Source organism: Phocoena sinus, chromosome 7, assembly GCF_008692025.1.
Source record: "Phocoena sinus isolate mPhoSin1 chromosome 7, mPhoSin1.pri, whole genome shotgun sequence".
In the NCBI taxonomy this organism is placed as follows: Eukaryota; Metazoa; Chordata; class Mammalia; order Artiodactyla; family Phocoenidae; genus Phocoena; species Phocoena sinus.
Genome location: NC_045769.1, coordinates 19,867,916 through 19,882,027, shown reverse-complemented (window position 1 = coordinate 19,882,027; position 14,112 = coordinate 19,867,916). Strand labels below are relative to the sequence as shown.

Genomic DNA, 14,112 nt, shown 5'->3' with positions numbered 1-14,112 from the left:
TCCTCTCACCCTACAGCAACCCCTCACCCGAGGCCGCCACGCCCAACACCTCCACACCCACCGGCTCTGTCCTTGCTGTGCTGTCCTTCTGGAAGGGCCGTTCCCTCCCCCTTCACCTTTCAACCCCTGCTCATCCTTCTGGCCTCAGCACAAATACTTTCAGCCCCCAGAGACCTTCTCTGCATCCCAAGGCAGAAATAGCAGCCTCTGGCTCTGAGCTCTGAGCTCGTGGCTTAAACATCTGCTCTGGGCACATCTGACTCTCACCCCGTGACCGTCAAGCACCATAACGCAGGTCTGTGGGGAAGGATAGAGATGTGGGTTCCGGAGCCAGACACCTTCGGTTTGAATCCTATTTTTGCTATTATGTAGCTGTAGGACCTTGAATAAGCTACTTTATGTCTCTCTGCCTCAGTTTCCTCTTCTGAGAAGTGTGAATAATAATAGTACCTACCTCATAGGATTGCTGTGAGGTTTAAACAGAAAGCACTTAGCAAAATGCCTGGCACATAGGAAGCACTCACCACATAGTAATTACTCGTGTTCAATTTTAAACTTGGGGGAAGGGGACTTCCCTGGCAGTCCAGTGGTTAAGACTCCACATTTCCACTGCATGGGGCACGGGGTCCATCCCTGGTTGGGAAGTAAGATCCCGCATGCCACGTGGTATGGCCAAAAAATAAAAATAAAAAAATTTTTTTAAATTAAAAAAAAGTGCTTCCCTGGTCGCGCAGTGGTTAAGAGTCCGCTTGCCAACACAGGGGACACGGGTTCGAGCCCTGGTCCGGGAAGACCCCACATGTCATGGAGCAGCTAAGCCCTTGCACCACAACTACTGAGCCTGCGCTCTAGAGTCCGTGAGCCACAACTACTGAGCCTGCGCTCTAGAGCCCGTGAGCCGCAACTACCGAAGCCCACGTGCCTAGGGCCCGTGCTCAGCCACAAGAGAAGCCACCACAATGAGAAGCCCACGCACCGCAACGAAGAATAGCCCCTGCTCACCGCAACTAGAGAGAAAGCCTGCGCGCAGCAACGAAGACCCCAACACAGCCAAAAATAAATAAATGAAATAAATAAATTTATTTTTTAAAAACTTTAAAAAATAAATAAATAAACCTGGGGTAAGGACTATGCCTGGTTCACCTTCATACTCTCCCTGGGGAGTTGGCACTCAGGAGACGCTCTCACCATGCACCCCGATGAGCTAGTTTCCCAGGAACAGCAACCTGGATGTGATTTCTGCCTGTCCACGCCCTAGACAGATCCAAGAGGCCTCATCTGTGCTGTCCCAGGCCTGGATCTTCCTCCCCACTTACCTGTCAGCGCTGAGGATGGGGCTGCTGGTGGAAAGGGGGCTGGGGGAGACAAAGGAGCCTCCCAGGGGCCCGTTCCTCAGGGGTGTCTCGCGGCCATAGGCCTGGGCAACCGGGGCGCTAAAGCTCTTGGGCTCAGGATCCTGAGTCCGGGGCCCAGCCACTGCCGTCCGCACCACCGACTCCACATAGCTCCGGGGCTCTGGAAGGGGCAAGGGGACAGGGATTGAGTCTGGATCCACGGGGGTGCAGTGTGGACCCCACCCAACCTCCAGGGAGCCCCCTTCCCCAGGGCCTATGGGGACAACCCCAAAAGGACAGCCAAGCAGGCAAAGGGCAATTCTCCAGGGCTTCTGCCTTCCCAGGCCCACCCTCTTCCCAGCATCTTGGAGAAGCTGTGAGAGTCCTCAAGGAACCTTTAACCGGGGCCTCGTTCTGAGAATCTTCCCAGAAATGGACCCCAAAACACAGCCATCACAGAATCCTCCCTCCTAGAGCCAGGATGCCCATCCTTCACTGGTATCCCCTCTAGCTGCTTCTTTTCTATGACCTGCTACCCAGGCCCCCAGGCCCTTCTAGGCTCCCCAGGCACCGCTGGAGTCTGAGCTCTTCGTGGACCCCAAGCTCCAGCCCAGCCGTGCATCTCGGGACAGCTCCAGGGCTCATGCTGGCTCCTCCCCACACCCAGAATCCAGAAACAGGCTTGCTGGCCTAGCAACAGGCCTGTGCGGGTGAGTTACGCCCAGCCCCTGCATGCCAAGACACACCCACCCACCTTGCCTGACACACTTAGCATTCCTCCCGAGACTGACATCATTATCCCACTTGGTGTTCAGAATGGCCTGAGAGGAAGGCTAGGAGGGGGAGGGGGGAGGAGCAAGTGCCAGAAAAGTCATTTTGCAGATGCAGACGCTGAGGCCTGGAGAGTGAAGTGGCACAACCAGGACTCAGGTCCCCCGGGCCACGCCCACCCAGTGCTGTGCGCCCCTCCCAACCCCCCGATCCCGGCCTCTGAAGCCAGCCCCCAGACTAACTTGTTATCAAACAGGAAGAAGAAGCAGGGCACTCTGGGCTTCTCCAGGGACAGGATCAGGGATAGAGGACGTTCCTACCACCTCCAAACCTGGCACCGTCCCTGAGGACGTCCCAGGGGGAACATGATCTGAGCACACACCTACCCTCTGCCCACAATTAGGGCATCCGCTGAAACCAGCCTCAGAAATGGAAGAACTGCAGAGTCTGTGCAGCCCTGGGGGCGGGGGCAGGGGGCAGGCGGCAGGCCCCTGGAGCCTCTGCAGCCAGACTGTGCTGACCACTGAGTCAGAGAATCGCCCCCTCCCCTCAGCCCAAAGAAAGCTTTACTTTGGAAGGAGCCCAATCACCAAGGCGTTATGGGGCCGTCACGGGCCCTGGTCTCTGAGGTGACTTCCAGGCCTGATATCCTGCATCCAGGCCCAGAGGCCTGGGGACCCAGGGAGAGGATGGTCCTTTAGAACAGGGCCCTTTACGGAGGAGGCCTGCGGTCTGCATACAACTCCAGCCAGAGGCTGCCAGTGTATCTTTTAGTTTCCACACGGAGTTCCCTCCAACCAACAGCAACAGTGAATGGGGCTGGGGCAAGAGGTCTGCAAAGCGACAGGCATGGGGCAGTCTATTCCAGGGACCCAGCCCAGGGTGACACAGGACCAGCCACCTCGGCACCCAGAGATAGAGTCCACGTGGGCTGAGGCCAGCAAGGCGCCCTCAAAAACCCCCTCATCCAGCCCGGGCCACCCGCCCACCCCACAGAAGCCCCAGGCCACAGCCCCTCCAAAGGCAATGATGCCATGCCGTGCAAGCCTGAGGCCCTGCTGGAGCAAAGAGACGGGCAGCACACTTTTTTTGAAAAGCGCCCGACAGTAAATATTTCAGGCTTAGAGGGCCAGACGGTCTCTCTCACAGCTGCTCAGTTCTGCTGCTGTTATCGCGCGAGCAGCCACAGACAATACATTAAGCGATGAGCATGGCTGTGTTACAATAAAACTTTCTTTACAAAAATAGATGATGGGCCGGATTTGGCCACAGACTGCTGGCTCCTGATGTAACCTGTCTGCTCAGCCCAGAGAGGTGGAGCGATTTGCCCCAGAACACACAGCCAATCAGCGGCCACGGCTACCATCTCCTGACTCTCAGTGCTGTCTCCGGGTGGCCTAGAGGGGCCACAGCTTCCTGGGACACCCGGAGTTGGCTGCTACCCAGAACTCCAGCCCATCAGCCAGAGAAGACCCAGCTCCACAGGGCTATTAATAACAGTAAAAATAGCAAACAACTGTATGAGGCGAGTAGAATTTGGAGAATGTAAGTGTCTTGCCCGGGCCACACGCAGACTGTGGCAGAATCGGCCTAGGAACACAGGCAGTCTGGCCCAGGTCCTGCTCTTGGGCCCTGCACATACCGCCAGGTGAAAATCAGGGAGCCGAGAATTTCAGTGTCTTTAGCCTTGGGGGGCTGGCTCCGTGCTCTGGGGTAACTCTGACAGAAGAGACCTCAGACAGGACCCCTCACGCCCACAGAAACGGCAATTGAGACCCAAGGCCAGAGCCCACCTTCCCTGCCCATCCCTCACCGCGGGGTCACTCTCTGAAAACTCCTCCTGGACACCTCCAGGCTCTCGGCTTCACGCTGGTGCCCGCAGTGCTTAGCACCCTTCTCTCCCACCCAGAGATGGCAAGGGGATCCATCTGCTCCCTGGCAGCCCCAGGCTCCTTGCTGATCTGTATTTGCAGTGCCTGGCACACAGTAAGTCCTCAATAAGTTTCTGTCCCACAAACTAGTAGATGTGTGACCTTTACCCTCCGCCCCATGCACACAGAGATGCACAATAACTAAGACCTAAAAGGCACACATTCGTTTTTCTCCTTCTCTTGAATTCTTGCTGACCCCAAAAGTTCAAGCTAAAATGCACGTGGTGAGCCCTGAAGTCGGTGATCTTTTCCACCTGCTATGTCCTTCTGATCCACTCCCCAACCTGCTCTGTGTCCCTGCAGGCCAGCTTTTACCGACCGCATCCCCCAGACCCCCGGCCTCAGGGCTCCACACGGCTTTGACCTTCGGCCGCTGGCTAGTAGGAGACACTACGAGGGGATGGGGGGTGGTGAGGAGAGAAGGTCAAAGTGCCAGGGCTGCATCTTCCACCCAAGATCCCAGCTCCAGTCGGGGGCCCTCTCCTCCGGCTCCCTCCTGGTTCCTCCAGGCCCGGCGGGGGCGGATGGCTCCCACCTCCTGCTAGGAGGGCCACCCGGTGGCGGGATGCTTCACCATCCCTCATCGGTTTGCCCAGACCTTCTAAATAGTCCATTGTCTCCTCGGTTGCCCCATTGGAATGAGCCAGCTGTTTCCTGCCAAGACCTGAAGTGGGTAAGCAGCTCATATTATATTCCCAACTCACATAAGCACCCCATCCTGTAAAAAAGTACGCATACCGCTTTTACCAGCAGTAGAACTGAGGTAAGGCCGCCCACACCACCTGGTGCCAGAGTCAGGACCGTGCCAAGCCTGGGACCACAGATGCTGACTCCCATCTGCTCTGTTTGCCATCACTCAAGGCTGCGTCCCCACTAACTCCTTCTGGGCCAGACAAAGTGACAGGAGTCTGAGTGTAGTTTGCACAGAACATCAATGGGACTGTATGTTAGAAAGTTTGGAGATATTAGAAAACCTGAGATCCTATAGGATGGCCACATTCGTAAGGCATCAGGCTTGTGAGCCCCGTCCCCACTCCCATCAGATCCTAAGCTACAGAGGAGCTCTCAGAGGACTCAACACCTGAACTTGGAGGACAGGACTGCTTACCCAGGAAGAAGCACCAGAAGCCATTCCCACCACGAAGGCTGGAAACAGCCCTATGAGTTGAGGTGGCCAACTAGCCGGGGGGCTTTGCTCTGAGGCTCGCAGCCTGTGGATTTCAGGCCCAGCCCGCCCGGCTCTGCCCTCACCTTACTCTCTACCTCCATCCTCTTCCTTGGCTGGCTGACCTTCCAGGCCCAAATCAGGGGTAGAGATTCACTCAATCTCTCTTCCTCATGAACCCAGAGCAGGAGGGATCTTTGGGAAGATATCTGATTTTCCAAGTCCATCTCCAGAACTGTTCAAAACCAACCTTTTGGGCCAAAACATCCATTTTCCCAAGTTTTCAGACTCAGATTTCCATATTGAAAATACCTCCCGTTTCCTGTCTGTCCCCATCCTCCCTCCCTCCTCCCTAGCTCAGTACAACATACAACCTGTGGGCTCCCCCTTCTTTCACTTACTGGAGGGGTGACCTGGAGCAGGCTGCTGAACGTTTCTGGGACTCAGTTTCCTCATGTGTAAAATGGGAACGAGAATACTCACCTGCCCAGCTAGGATCGAGTGACAAGAGAAGGAAAGTCCCTTCTAATTCTTTCCACTAGTTGCAACGCCGGTTTATAAGCAGCCCCACCGTTGCCCACCTGTACCCGAACCGTGCCTGTGCCTGCCTCCCTCTACCCTCTCTCCTGCTGCTTTCCTCCTCTCTGCCGATCCCAAGCAGCTGCACCCAGAGGCAACGGGAACTGGGAAGGGCAGGAGAGGAGGGGCCGGGGAGGGTGCTTCGTGTAGAACATTCCAGGAGCCCAAACCCATTCCAAGTGGCTGTTGGAGGCTGAGAGCAGCTGGACATGAGGCTGAGCGACTTAGCCCCACCAGGCTGGGGGCACTGTCAGCTCTTCACCCACACCCTGAAGTGCATTTCCTGCCTCCCAGAAAAGGTTCTTTGCCTGGAGAGAAAGGGTCTGCCCACTCCAAGTGAAATGAAGACATGCGGATGCGGGGTAGGGAGGAAGTAAAACCCCCCGAGGCCCAATCCAGGAGCTCAAAAGTTAGAATTCCAAACTCTGAGATTGGGCCACACAGCCCTCCTCTGAGCTCCCATCACACCCTGTTCCTCCCCCAGCTCAGCACTTCTACCTTATGCAGAGATATCTGTCTTTACCAGGTTAGCTCACTCGTCTTTAAGCCCTCAGTACCTAGCACAGGACCTGGCACAGAGTAGGTGCTCAGTAAATCTGTGTTGCACAGCACTGCCCGAAAATACCCAGATGCCACAGTACACCCATCACCGAGGATCTCAGAGCAGGAAGGATCCCCAGAGGGGCCATCTCTAGTCCACTGTCTTCCTTTGTGCCACATCCATCCCGTCTAATCATCTGAACAGACAGAACCTAAGCTGAATGTTCCCTGTTCCCATTCCTCCAGGAAAGAAGGTTCAGCAATTTCTTTCCCTGTTTCCCCACCGGGAAGATATCCTTGATATCTTGAGGATATCATGCCTTTACTGTTACAGGCTTTCTTCTTCTCCTTCCTTCATGGAGAAGGGTACCCAGTGAAGACACTGTTTATGTTTAGAGGTTGTGCCCCGTACGATCACATGGAAAGGGGCAGCCTCCATGGGCTGATCCAGCGTAGGCTCTCAGCCGTGCCCCCAATTGACTGTCTGGGCCTGGACAAGTCATTTAACATCCGTACATGTCATCTCCTCATCAGCAAACTGGGGTTCCTGCCACCTTCCTCACAGTGCTTCTGTGATTATTAAACAAGATGATGTGACAATGACCCACACAGTCCCGCCCCTGCCTGCTGACCCTCACTCTGTACCACACTCCCCGCCCTTGCTCCATGGAACATGCTGTTCCTCCCACCCCAGGGCCTTTGCACATGCCCTTTACCTCTACATGGAATGCTCTTCTCCCATCCCAGTGTTACTGAGTTAATGTTACTCACCCTCCCATCTTACTTCTTTTATGAGCCAGGGTCTCATAAAACTGTATCCCTTCGCTCTGGAGCACTTATCTCAATACTTAATTCTCGGTGATAATTTAATTCTGGTGCCGGCTCATGAATTTCCTCCACGAGATTAGGAATCATAGTATGCTTATCATTATAGCTCCAGAGTGCCTGGCACATAGGAGGCGCACAAAATATTTGTTGAATCAACGAATGACAGAATGAATGAATGTAAAGCATTTAGCACGGCACACTGAACGGAACAGACTCCCCTGAAGTCTTTTTTCCCCTAGCTGAGTAAGTCTGTCTGTCTCTGATTATTTTTCCTCACAAGCATCTTTTTCTGAATTTCCCATCAGAGTATCAGCAGGGAAATCAAGCAGCGCTTCAGAGGGACAGCAAAGTCTGACCCGGGAGGTGATGCGCGAGTCAGGAAAAACAGAATGTCCCCTGCCTCCACCCACCTCCCTCCCCAGGGAGGGGGGATTGACAACAATTCCGATCCCCATGCTAGAATCCCAGGGCATGGCGCCTGGAGGCAGGAGGAGGGCTTTGAAACAGCCCCTTGATTAGGAGACAGGAGACCAGTAAGTCCAGTCTCGGCCCTGCTTCCTCTTAACTGTGAGCTTGGGAAGATGCCCCACCCTCACCCCACAACACAGACCTCAGCTCCACATCTGTGAAAATGATGGGTGTGGTAGAGTCAAGCCCTAAGAACCTTCCCCTGCAAACTCTGTGGCTCCAGGACAGATGGAAAAGGGTCAGAGGGCTTGCGGCCCTGTAGGCCTAGATTCTCTCATAAGGTGCAAGGGTCAGGTGTCACTTCCGATCTGTTGAAGTGTCACCCCAAAGTGGGGAACACACAGCCAGGGCCTGTCACCCTCAGACCTTCCCACTGGAAAGCGTGTGGGTCCCACCAGTCTGTGGAGATCAGCAACCACGAAGGGACCCAAGAGCTCCTGTGTGGGTGTGCACCTGGAACACAGCACACGAACACTGGCTCCAGGCCCCAGCTGATTCTATACTCCTGTTGGGAACCAGCAGTCAGCCACCAGCTTGGGGGAGGTCCTCTCCCCGGGTATGAGGTTGACTGGGGGTGAGGCCCCGCTGTGGCTCTCCCCATTCTGGGATCTGTTGTTGCGGGGGGGGTGGGGGCTGCCTTGTTCTGCACCCCTCAGGCAGCCTGGCATTGTTGCCAGAACTCTGGCTGGCTAGGAGTGAGCAAAGCTTTATGGGAAACTCCAGCCATCTTTTCTGGGTGATGGCAGATTCAGAGGGGCACAGCCCATGCCCAATTTGGGGATAGAAAATCAAGGTAATGAGTGCAAAGGGAAGTGGGAAGTGGGCTTAAGAAACCAGATGGAGGAATTCCCTGGAGATCCAGTGGTTAGGACTCTATGCTCTCACTGCTGAGGGCCCAGGTTCAGTCCCTGGTTGGAGAACTAAGATCCCACAAGCCGTGGCGCAGTCAAAAAAAAAGGAAGAAAGAAAGAAACCGGACGGAGTGTTTAAAGAAACCAGGCCACACAGCTCCAGGGCCAAGGTGAGAAGTCAGAACATCTAACACATCCAAGCTGGAAGGTGCTCAGTGGAGCCCACCTCGTCCAAGCAAGCCCGGTAGAGACGGGGACATGGATGCCCAGGCCACCCAGGCCGCACAGGCCGGCATTCCCCTCATTCCACCTGCTGCTCTGAGGCATCATTGGGGTTATGTTCCTAATAAATTAAAGGCCTTCAACCCGCTTACATACCCTCTCTGCTTCTCTGTGTGCGACGCGAGTTCATCTAAATCAGGGGTTAAGCCAGGACACAGATGTGCTAACTCCTTGAACCTGTCACAATTATGTGCACGGATATCCAGAGGCATCTGTATAGGGGTGAGTCCATAGCTCTTCCAAAATCCCCAAAGTCATCCAAGATCCCAGAAAGACAGACGTCCTACCGTCTGTGTTGATATGAAACCAGGCAAGGGCTTCAAGAAGGCAACTTGTGGCTCCAAGACAGTGGCTCTGAACCGGGAGTGGTTACCCGCCATGTTTGAGCCATTTTGATTGTTGCAACTGGGTACCCGCTACTGGCGTGTAGCAGGTAGAGGCCAGGGATGCTGCTAAACATCCTACAATGCACATGGCAGCCCCACAACTAAGAACTGTCCGGCCCTAAGCGTCGGTAGTGCCGAGGCTGAGAAACCGTGCTCTGAGCTATAAATGTGGGGCTCACCCAGGAAATGGGATAAGAAAAACCCGCCCTCTGAAGGGGCTTGCTGCACCCCAGGCAGACGGGCGAAAGCACCGCCGGGGGAGGGCTGTTTTGTCGTCAAGGTGGCACCGCACTAGCGCCTGGACCCGCACTCTGCGGCCGTGAGCGCCTCAGTCAGCATCTGAAGTGAGTGACAGCTCAGCACAGGGGTGGGGACCAGGGGGCTCTGTGCTGTCACATGAGACCTGATCAGAGAAGAGAGCTGGCCCCCCGGGTCAGGCAGAGCAAACGGAGTGAAAAGCCATTCCCAGACCGGAGAGCGCGAAGCAGCAGCACGGCGATGCCACACTTACCTTCAGAAAGCTCTCTCACCACCTTCCCCTCATCCTCGTCTGAGGGAAGATGGGAAGAGAGGTGAGGAGGAAACAGAGGCAGGTGATGGAGAGGAAGAGCAAAAAGGAGAGAGAGAGATGGATTAACGGCTTATTTCTTGAGAGAGAGACTTTGCTAAGAAAAGGGAGGTGGGAAAGCAGGGGTGAGATGGGGGCAGAGACGGACTCTCCAGAAGGGCCACAGGGTGAGGGGTGCGGTCCACCCAGACGGGGCCCCGGGGCTCCAGGGTGGCGAGGCACTCAGGGCGCACAGCTGAGAGAGGCCTTCGCTCTTGGGAACAGCAGGCCCGGTGTCCTTGTCACAGCTCCCGCGCCTCAAGCAGGAGTGTGCTGGCCTGGTGACAGGCAGCCCCCCTCCCAGTGACCTGGTGTCCCTGGCCATGCAGACACATCCTGAGAGAGAGGCTGTGCCCTGCTGTGTCTGCGTGGGTCACACCTGCACGCCACTGCACGCCTACCTGGCTGGATCAGTCTTTTGGTAACTAAGGAAAAGAAGCAAAGCTGTCCCCAGAGTCCCAGCCCAGCCCCCAAACCAGAGTCTAGGGAGCAAGTTTCTGGGCTCAACCTGTTGGAAACGGCCACTGAGGGCCCAGGGCCCCCACTTGCTCCTTCCCCACAGGGAGGAGAGGAGCCCGCAAGTGTGACGAGGTGTGAGCCGGTGGGGGTGTGCGGGTACACGAGCGCCTGGACGCTGGGGGGTGGAAGCCAGGCTTCCGGCAGAGACCTAACCGACTCCAGGGAAACAGGGCAGGCCTCCAAACCCCCATGTCAGAGGATGCTGGGAGCAGCACTGACCCTACCAGGCAATGGCAGGAAGGCTACAGAGATATCCGTCCCCCTCAAACCCCACACAGAGAGCCCCACCGAGGCCTGATCTCATCATAGACACAGAGCTAGGCTGCCACCTTGTTTCCAGAAGGGTCCTGAGAACCCACCAGCTCTGGGCCCTGCCCAGGACCACAGGGGTCCTCCACCCCCCCACTCCTCCCTCCAGCCTCCCCGACCACCTCCCTTCCCACTGGAACCACTCACCGCCGGTGGGGTGCAGCAGCATGCTGGCTGGGTTATGGGGCTTCAGGCCCAGAGCAGACAGAGGTGTCTTGGCCAGACCTGGAGGGGAGCGCACTGCGCCAAGAAGAAGAGGCGAGACCCCAGGAGTGAGCGCAGGTGATGGGCTGGGGAGAGGACCCCTCCTGAGTCTGGGCACGTCGGGGAGGGTGGGCAGCCGAAGGCTGAGCGGACGAACCAGCCGCAGCCCCGGGGACGCTGCTGCGGCTCCACTGCCTCTCCTGTCTCTGTGTTTCTCCACAGTGTAAAGGCTAAAGGAAGTCAGCAAATGGCCCTGCCCCTCAACCTCCAGAAAGTAATTTCTATCCCTAGGCCCTGAGTTCCTTTGCTACGGTCCCTCCGCATGGCCGTGGTTTATAACATACACGCTGGTTTCTCGGGTGCCCTCTGCCTTTCCCTGTTATTCTCTCTCTAACACCCTTCTCTCACTTTCCCTATCCACCCCCAAACAAACAGGCACGCACAAACATACACACACACACACACACACGCAGGCACACAGGCAGATGGACTTAAAGAAAATGGAGTGTCAAGACAGCACAACATGTAAAGGACAGAAGGAGGAGAAGAGACCACCAGCAGAACCAGCCCTGAGTCCCCAGGCTCGCCCTCGGCCACAGGTCTTTGGCCCCCAGCCAAACAGGTCTCTTGCAAGCCCCACGAAGAGAGAATTTCTCAGCAGGGGGCTCTCTTGACCGCCAAACCTCAGTGTTTGGAAGAGGGAGAAGCCCCATCTCTACAGTCCTTGGCCAAGAGCACCACCACCCCACAGGAGCCCCAACTCCCTCCCAAGCCGCCCGTCTGGGTTGGAAGTGTCACATGACACACAAGGTCAGAAAGGGCGGTCAGGCTTTCTCCCATTAGCCAAGGACGTGGCTGGACTCCGAGCTGAGCTGCAGGGCGGTTGCTATGCCCAGTCACGAGATTTCTCAGCGGCAGCTGCCACGTCTCCTAACACACCTCTGAGGAGAAGTAAAGAAATGAGCTCTGCGTCTCCGGCCGCAGCTCTCGGGACCCTGCAGAGGCCATAGCTGCTGAGGACATGCAGCCGCACAGGTGTGCCAGACCCCAAGACTGCCTGCCCCACACAGATGGCCTCAACAGACCAGCTGTGCCCCTTGGGTGCCCAGGTCGCACACAGCAGCTCCAGGACCCTCCCTGGTACCTCCTCCCTCTCCCCAAAGACAGTGAGACCTGTAGGAAACTAAGCCCCCAAAATATAATCTCCCAATGAAAGCAATTTAAATAACTTATGTGTGCACGTGCCGGTGTACACATAGGTGTCTGTGGGAATAGAGAGGCATCGCAAGAGTCCAGATTGGTGGCCCACCCCTATGCTCCACCCTAACCCTGAGATGCCCAACAGACAAATACAGCAGAGGGGACAAATATGTACAGACACAGACACCTAGCCGTGGTGTAGGTCTAGGCCTGCATGCCCCTGTGTATCCCTCTTTCTCTCATTACACACACACACGCACGCACGCACAGAGGTATCTTGCAACTTTGAATGTGATTAATTATGGAAGAATGAGCCCAGCCTCAGAGACCACTGTCCGTGGAATGACCACGAAGCCTCTCCAGCCCACAAGTTTGCATGAGTTTGCCCAGCGGGTGCAGCAGAGGCACAGGTGGACCAGTGAAAGGAGGTGAAGGGGACAAGGGGACAGAGGCGGTGGGAGGTTTCTCTAGGCTCCCCTTAGCACCTCCAACTCCCTAATCACTCCTGTCCTCAGTCCCCAGGCATCTGGCCCATCTGAGACAGACAAGTGGGTGGCCCTGAAGCCAGGCAAGGCTTGGCTTCCTGAGAGAAGAATTCCTCACATTTCTCCGCCTCTGGGCACGGAGGAAACCTCTAACTTATCCTCCTTGCCCCGGGCTCTCTCGGGGTTGGCCAAGGGGAGAAGGGGAGGGAAAGAAGAATGCGAACAGAAACATGTGGCAGAACCCAACTCTAGCCCCAGCCCAGATGGCTTCATCCCAAACAGGGTGCTGGCCAGGATCCTGGCTATTTGGACCCACAGGGAATTGGAGCAGGTGTGAAGGTGGGGGGTTAAGACCAGGGAGAGACATTCCACGAGTCATAAAAGGCACAGAGCTAACTCGAGCAGATTGCCCTGGGCTTGCACTGTCCAAATATGGTAGCCATGAGCCACATGGGACTATGGAGCACAGGCGGTGTGGCCAGTCTAAACAAAGTTGTAAGTGCAAAACACACAGTGATTTCAAACTTGTATGAAACAAGAATGTGAAGTATCTCTTTATACTGATTACATGTTGAAATGATATTTTAGATCCTTGGGGTTAAATAAAATCTATTAAAATTAATTTCACCAGCCTCTTTTTAGATTTTATTTTAAAAGATTGTAAGATATCTCATTAATATTTTTATTTCGATTTACCTATTGAAATTATAATACTTTGGATATTTTGAGTTAAATTTAAAAATCATTACAATTAATTTCTCTAGTTTCCTGTATGTTCTTCAATAGAGCTATTAGTAAATTCTCCAGTGCAATCATGGCTCATGTTATTTTTCCACTGGACAGCACTGCTCTAGGGACAGCCATGGCATCCACTCATAGCTTCAGCCTCCTGTGTGTCCAAGATGGTAGCCAACACGAGTTCTGTTGCCACAGGGGCCAGGTACTAGTGTCACATTCCTCCCCTCTGCGGGACAGCCGACCACCAGGAGAACGCATGGGCAGCTCCAACTCCCCTGTCCTCACCCTCCTCCCCTCTCAGCGGGACAAATGAATAGCCTGGGCAGGGCCCACCTAATCTGATCCTGGAGCATCGCCAGCCTCCCTACCTCTGCCGACCCAGGCCTCTCACAGGGACCCTGAGTCCTTCACAGCCTGGTACTGCTTTCCATCACTGCTTTCCCAGGCCTCCTCCAGCTCCTCCTCATGTCTCTTCTACCACAAAAAGGAACACCGCCCCTCTCCTGGGCTCACCCAGGTCTTCTCTTTGGGTAAAAATGTCTCTGCCCTTCAGGGATTTGCCTCTCCTGTGAGAGCATCAGAGGGATACAGACTAAAGGCTCCTGTCTGGAAGCCAAGGGATGAATGAGATGGGGATATGGTCAACCTGAGGCTTCTGAGCCTTTCTTTCCTCGGTGGAACCTAAATAGGTTGCCTGAAGTGGAAGAGGTACCTGGATGCAGACAAAAATGGGGATCAGAAGCATGAAGGTCAAGGGGTGTCTCAGAGACACACCAGCAGGGCACAAAGGGTCCCTTTAGGATGGGGGACGTTTTGCACATAGGATGCGAAGACTCTCAGCAACCAGCAAACTCCATAACGTGGGAGCCCACGGGCCCCACAGTAGGTCAGTACGGATCCCAGGACTGTGGCTGC

The 14,112-nt window shown here is 55.3% G+C and overlaps 1 protein-coding gene across 10 annotated transcripts in view; it reads right to left on the bottom strand.

Moving 5' to 3' along the window:
• The window catches only part of TNS1 (tensin 1), a 207,079-nt gene that overhangs the window by 20,557 nt on the left and 172,410 nt on the right, over positions 1 to 14,112 (bottom strand). For 9 of the 10 annotated variants that reach the window (XM_032638364.1, XM_032638366.1, XM_032638365.1 and 6 more), the window contains 2 exons: positions 10,718 to 10,810; positions 1,317 to 1,515 (listed from right to left, as the gene is read on the bottom strand). In XM_032638364.1, the coding sequence (XP_032494255.1) occupies positions 1,317 to 1,515; positions 10,718 to 10,810 (292 nt within the window). The remainder of the gene's footprint in view (positions 1 to 1,316; positions 1,516 to 10,717; positions 10,811 to 14,112) is intronic. The other variant, XM_032638367.1, reaches the window with a different exon arrangement.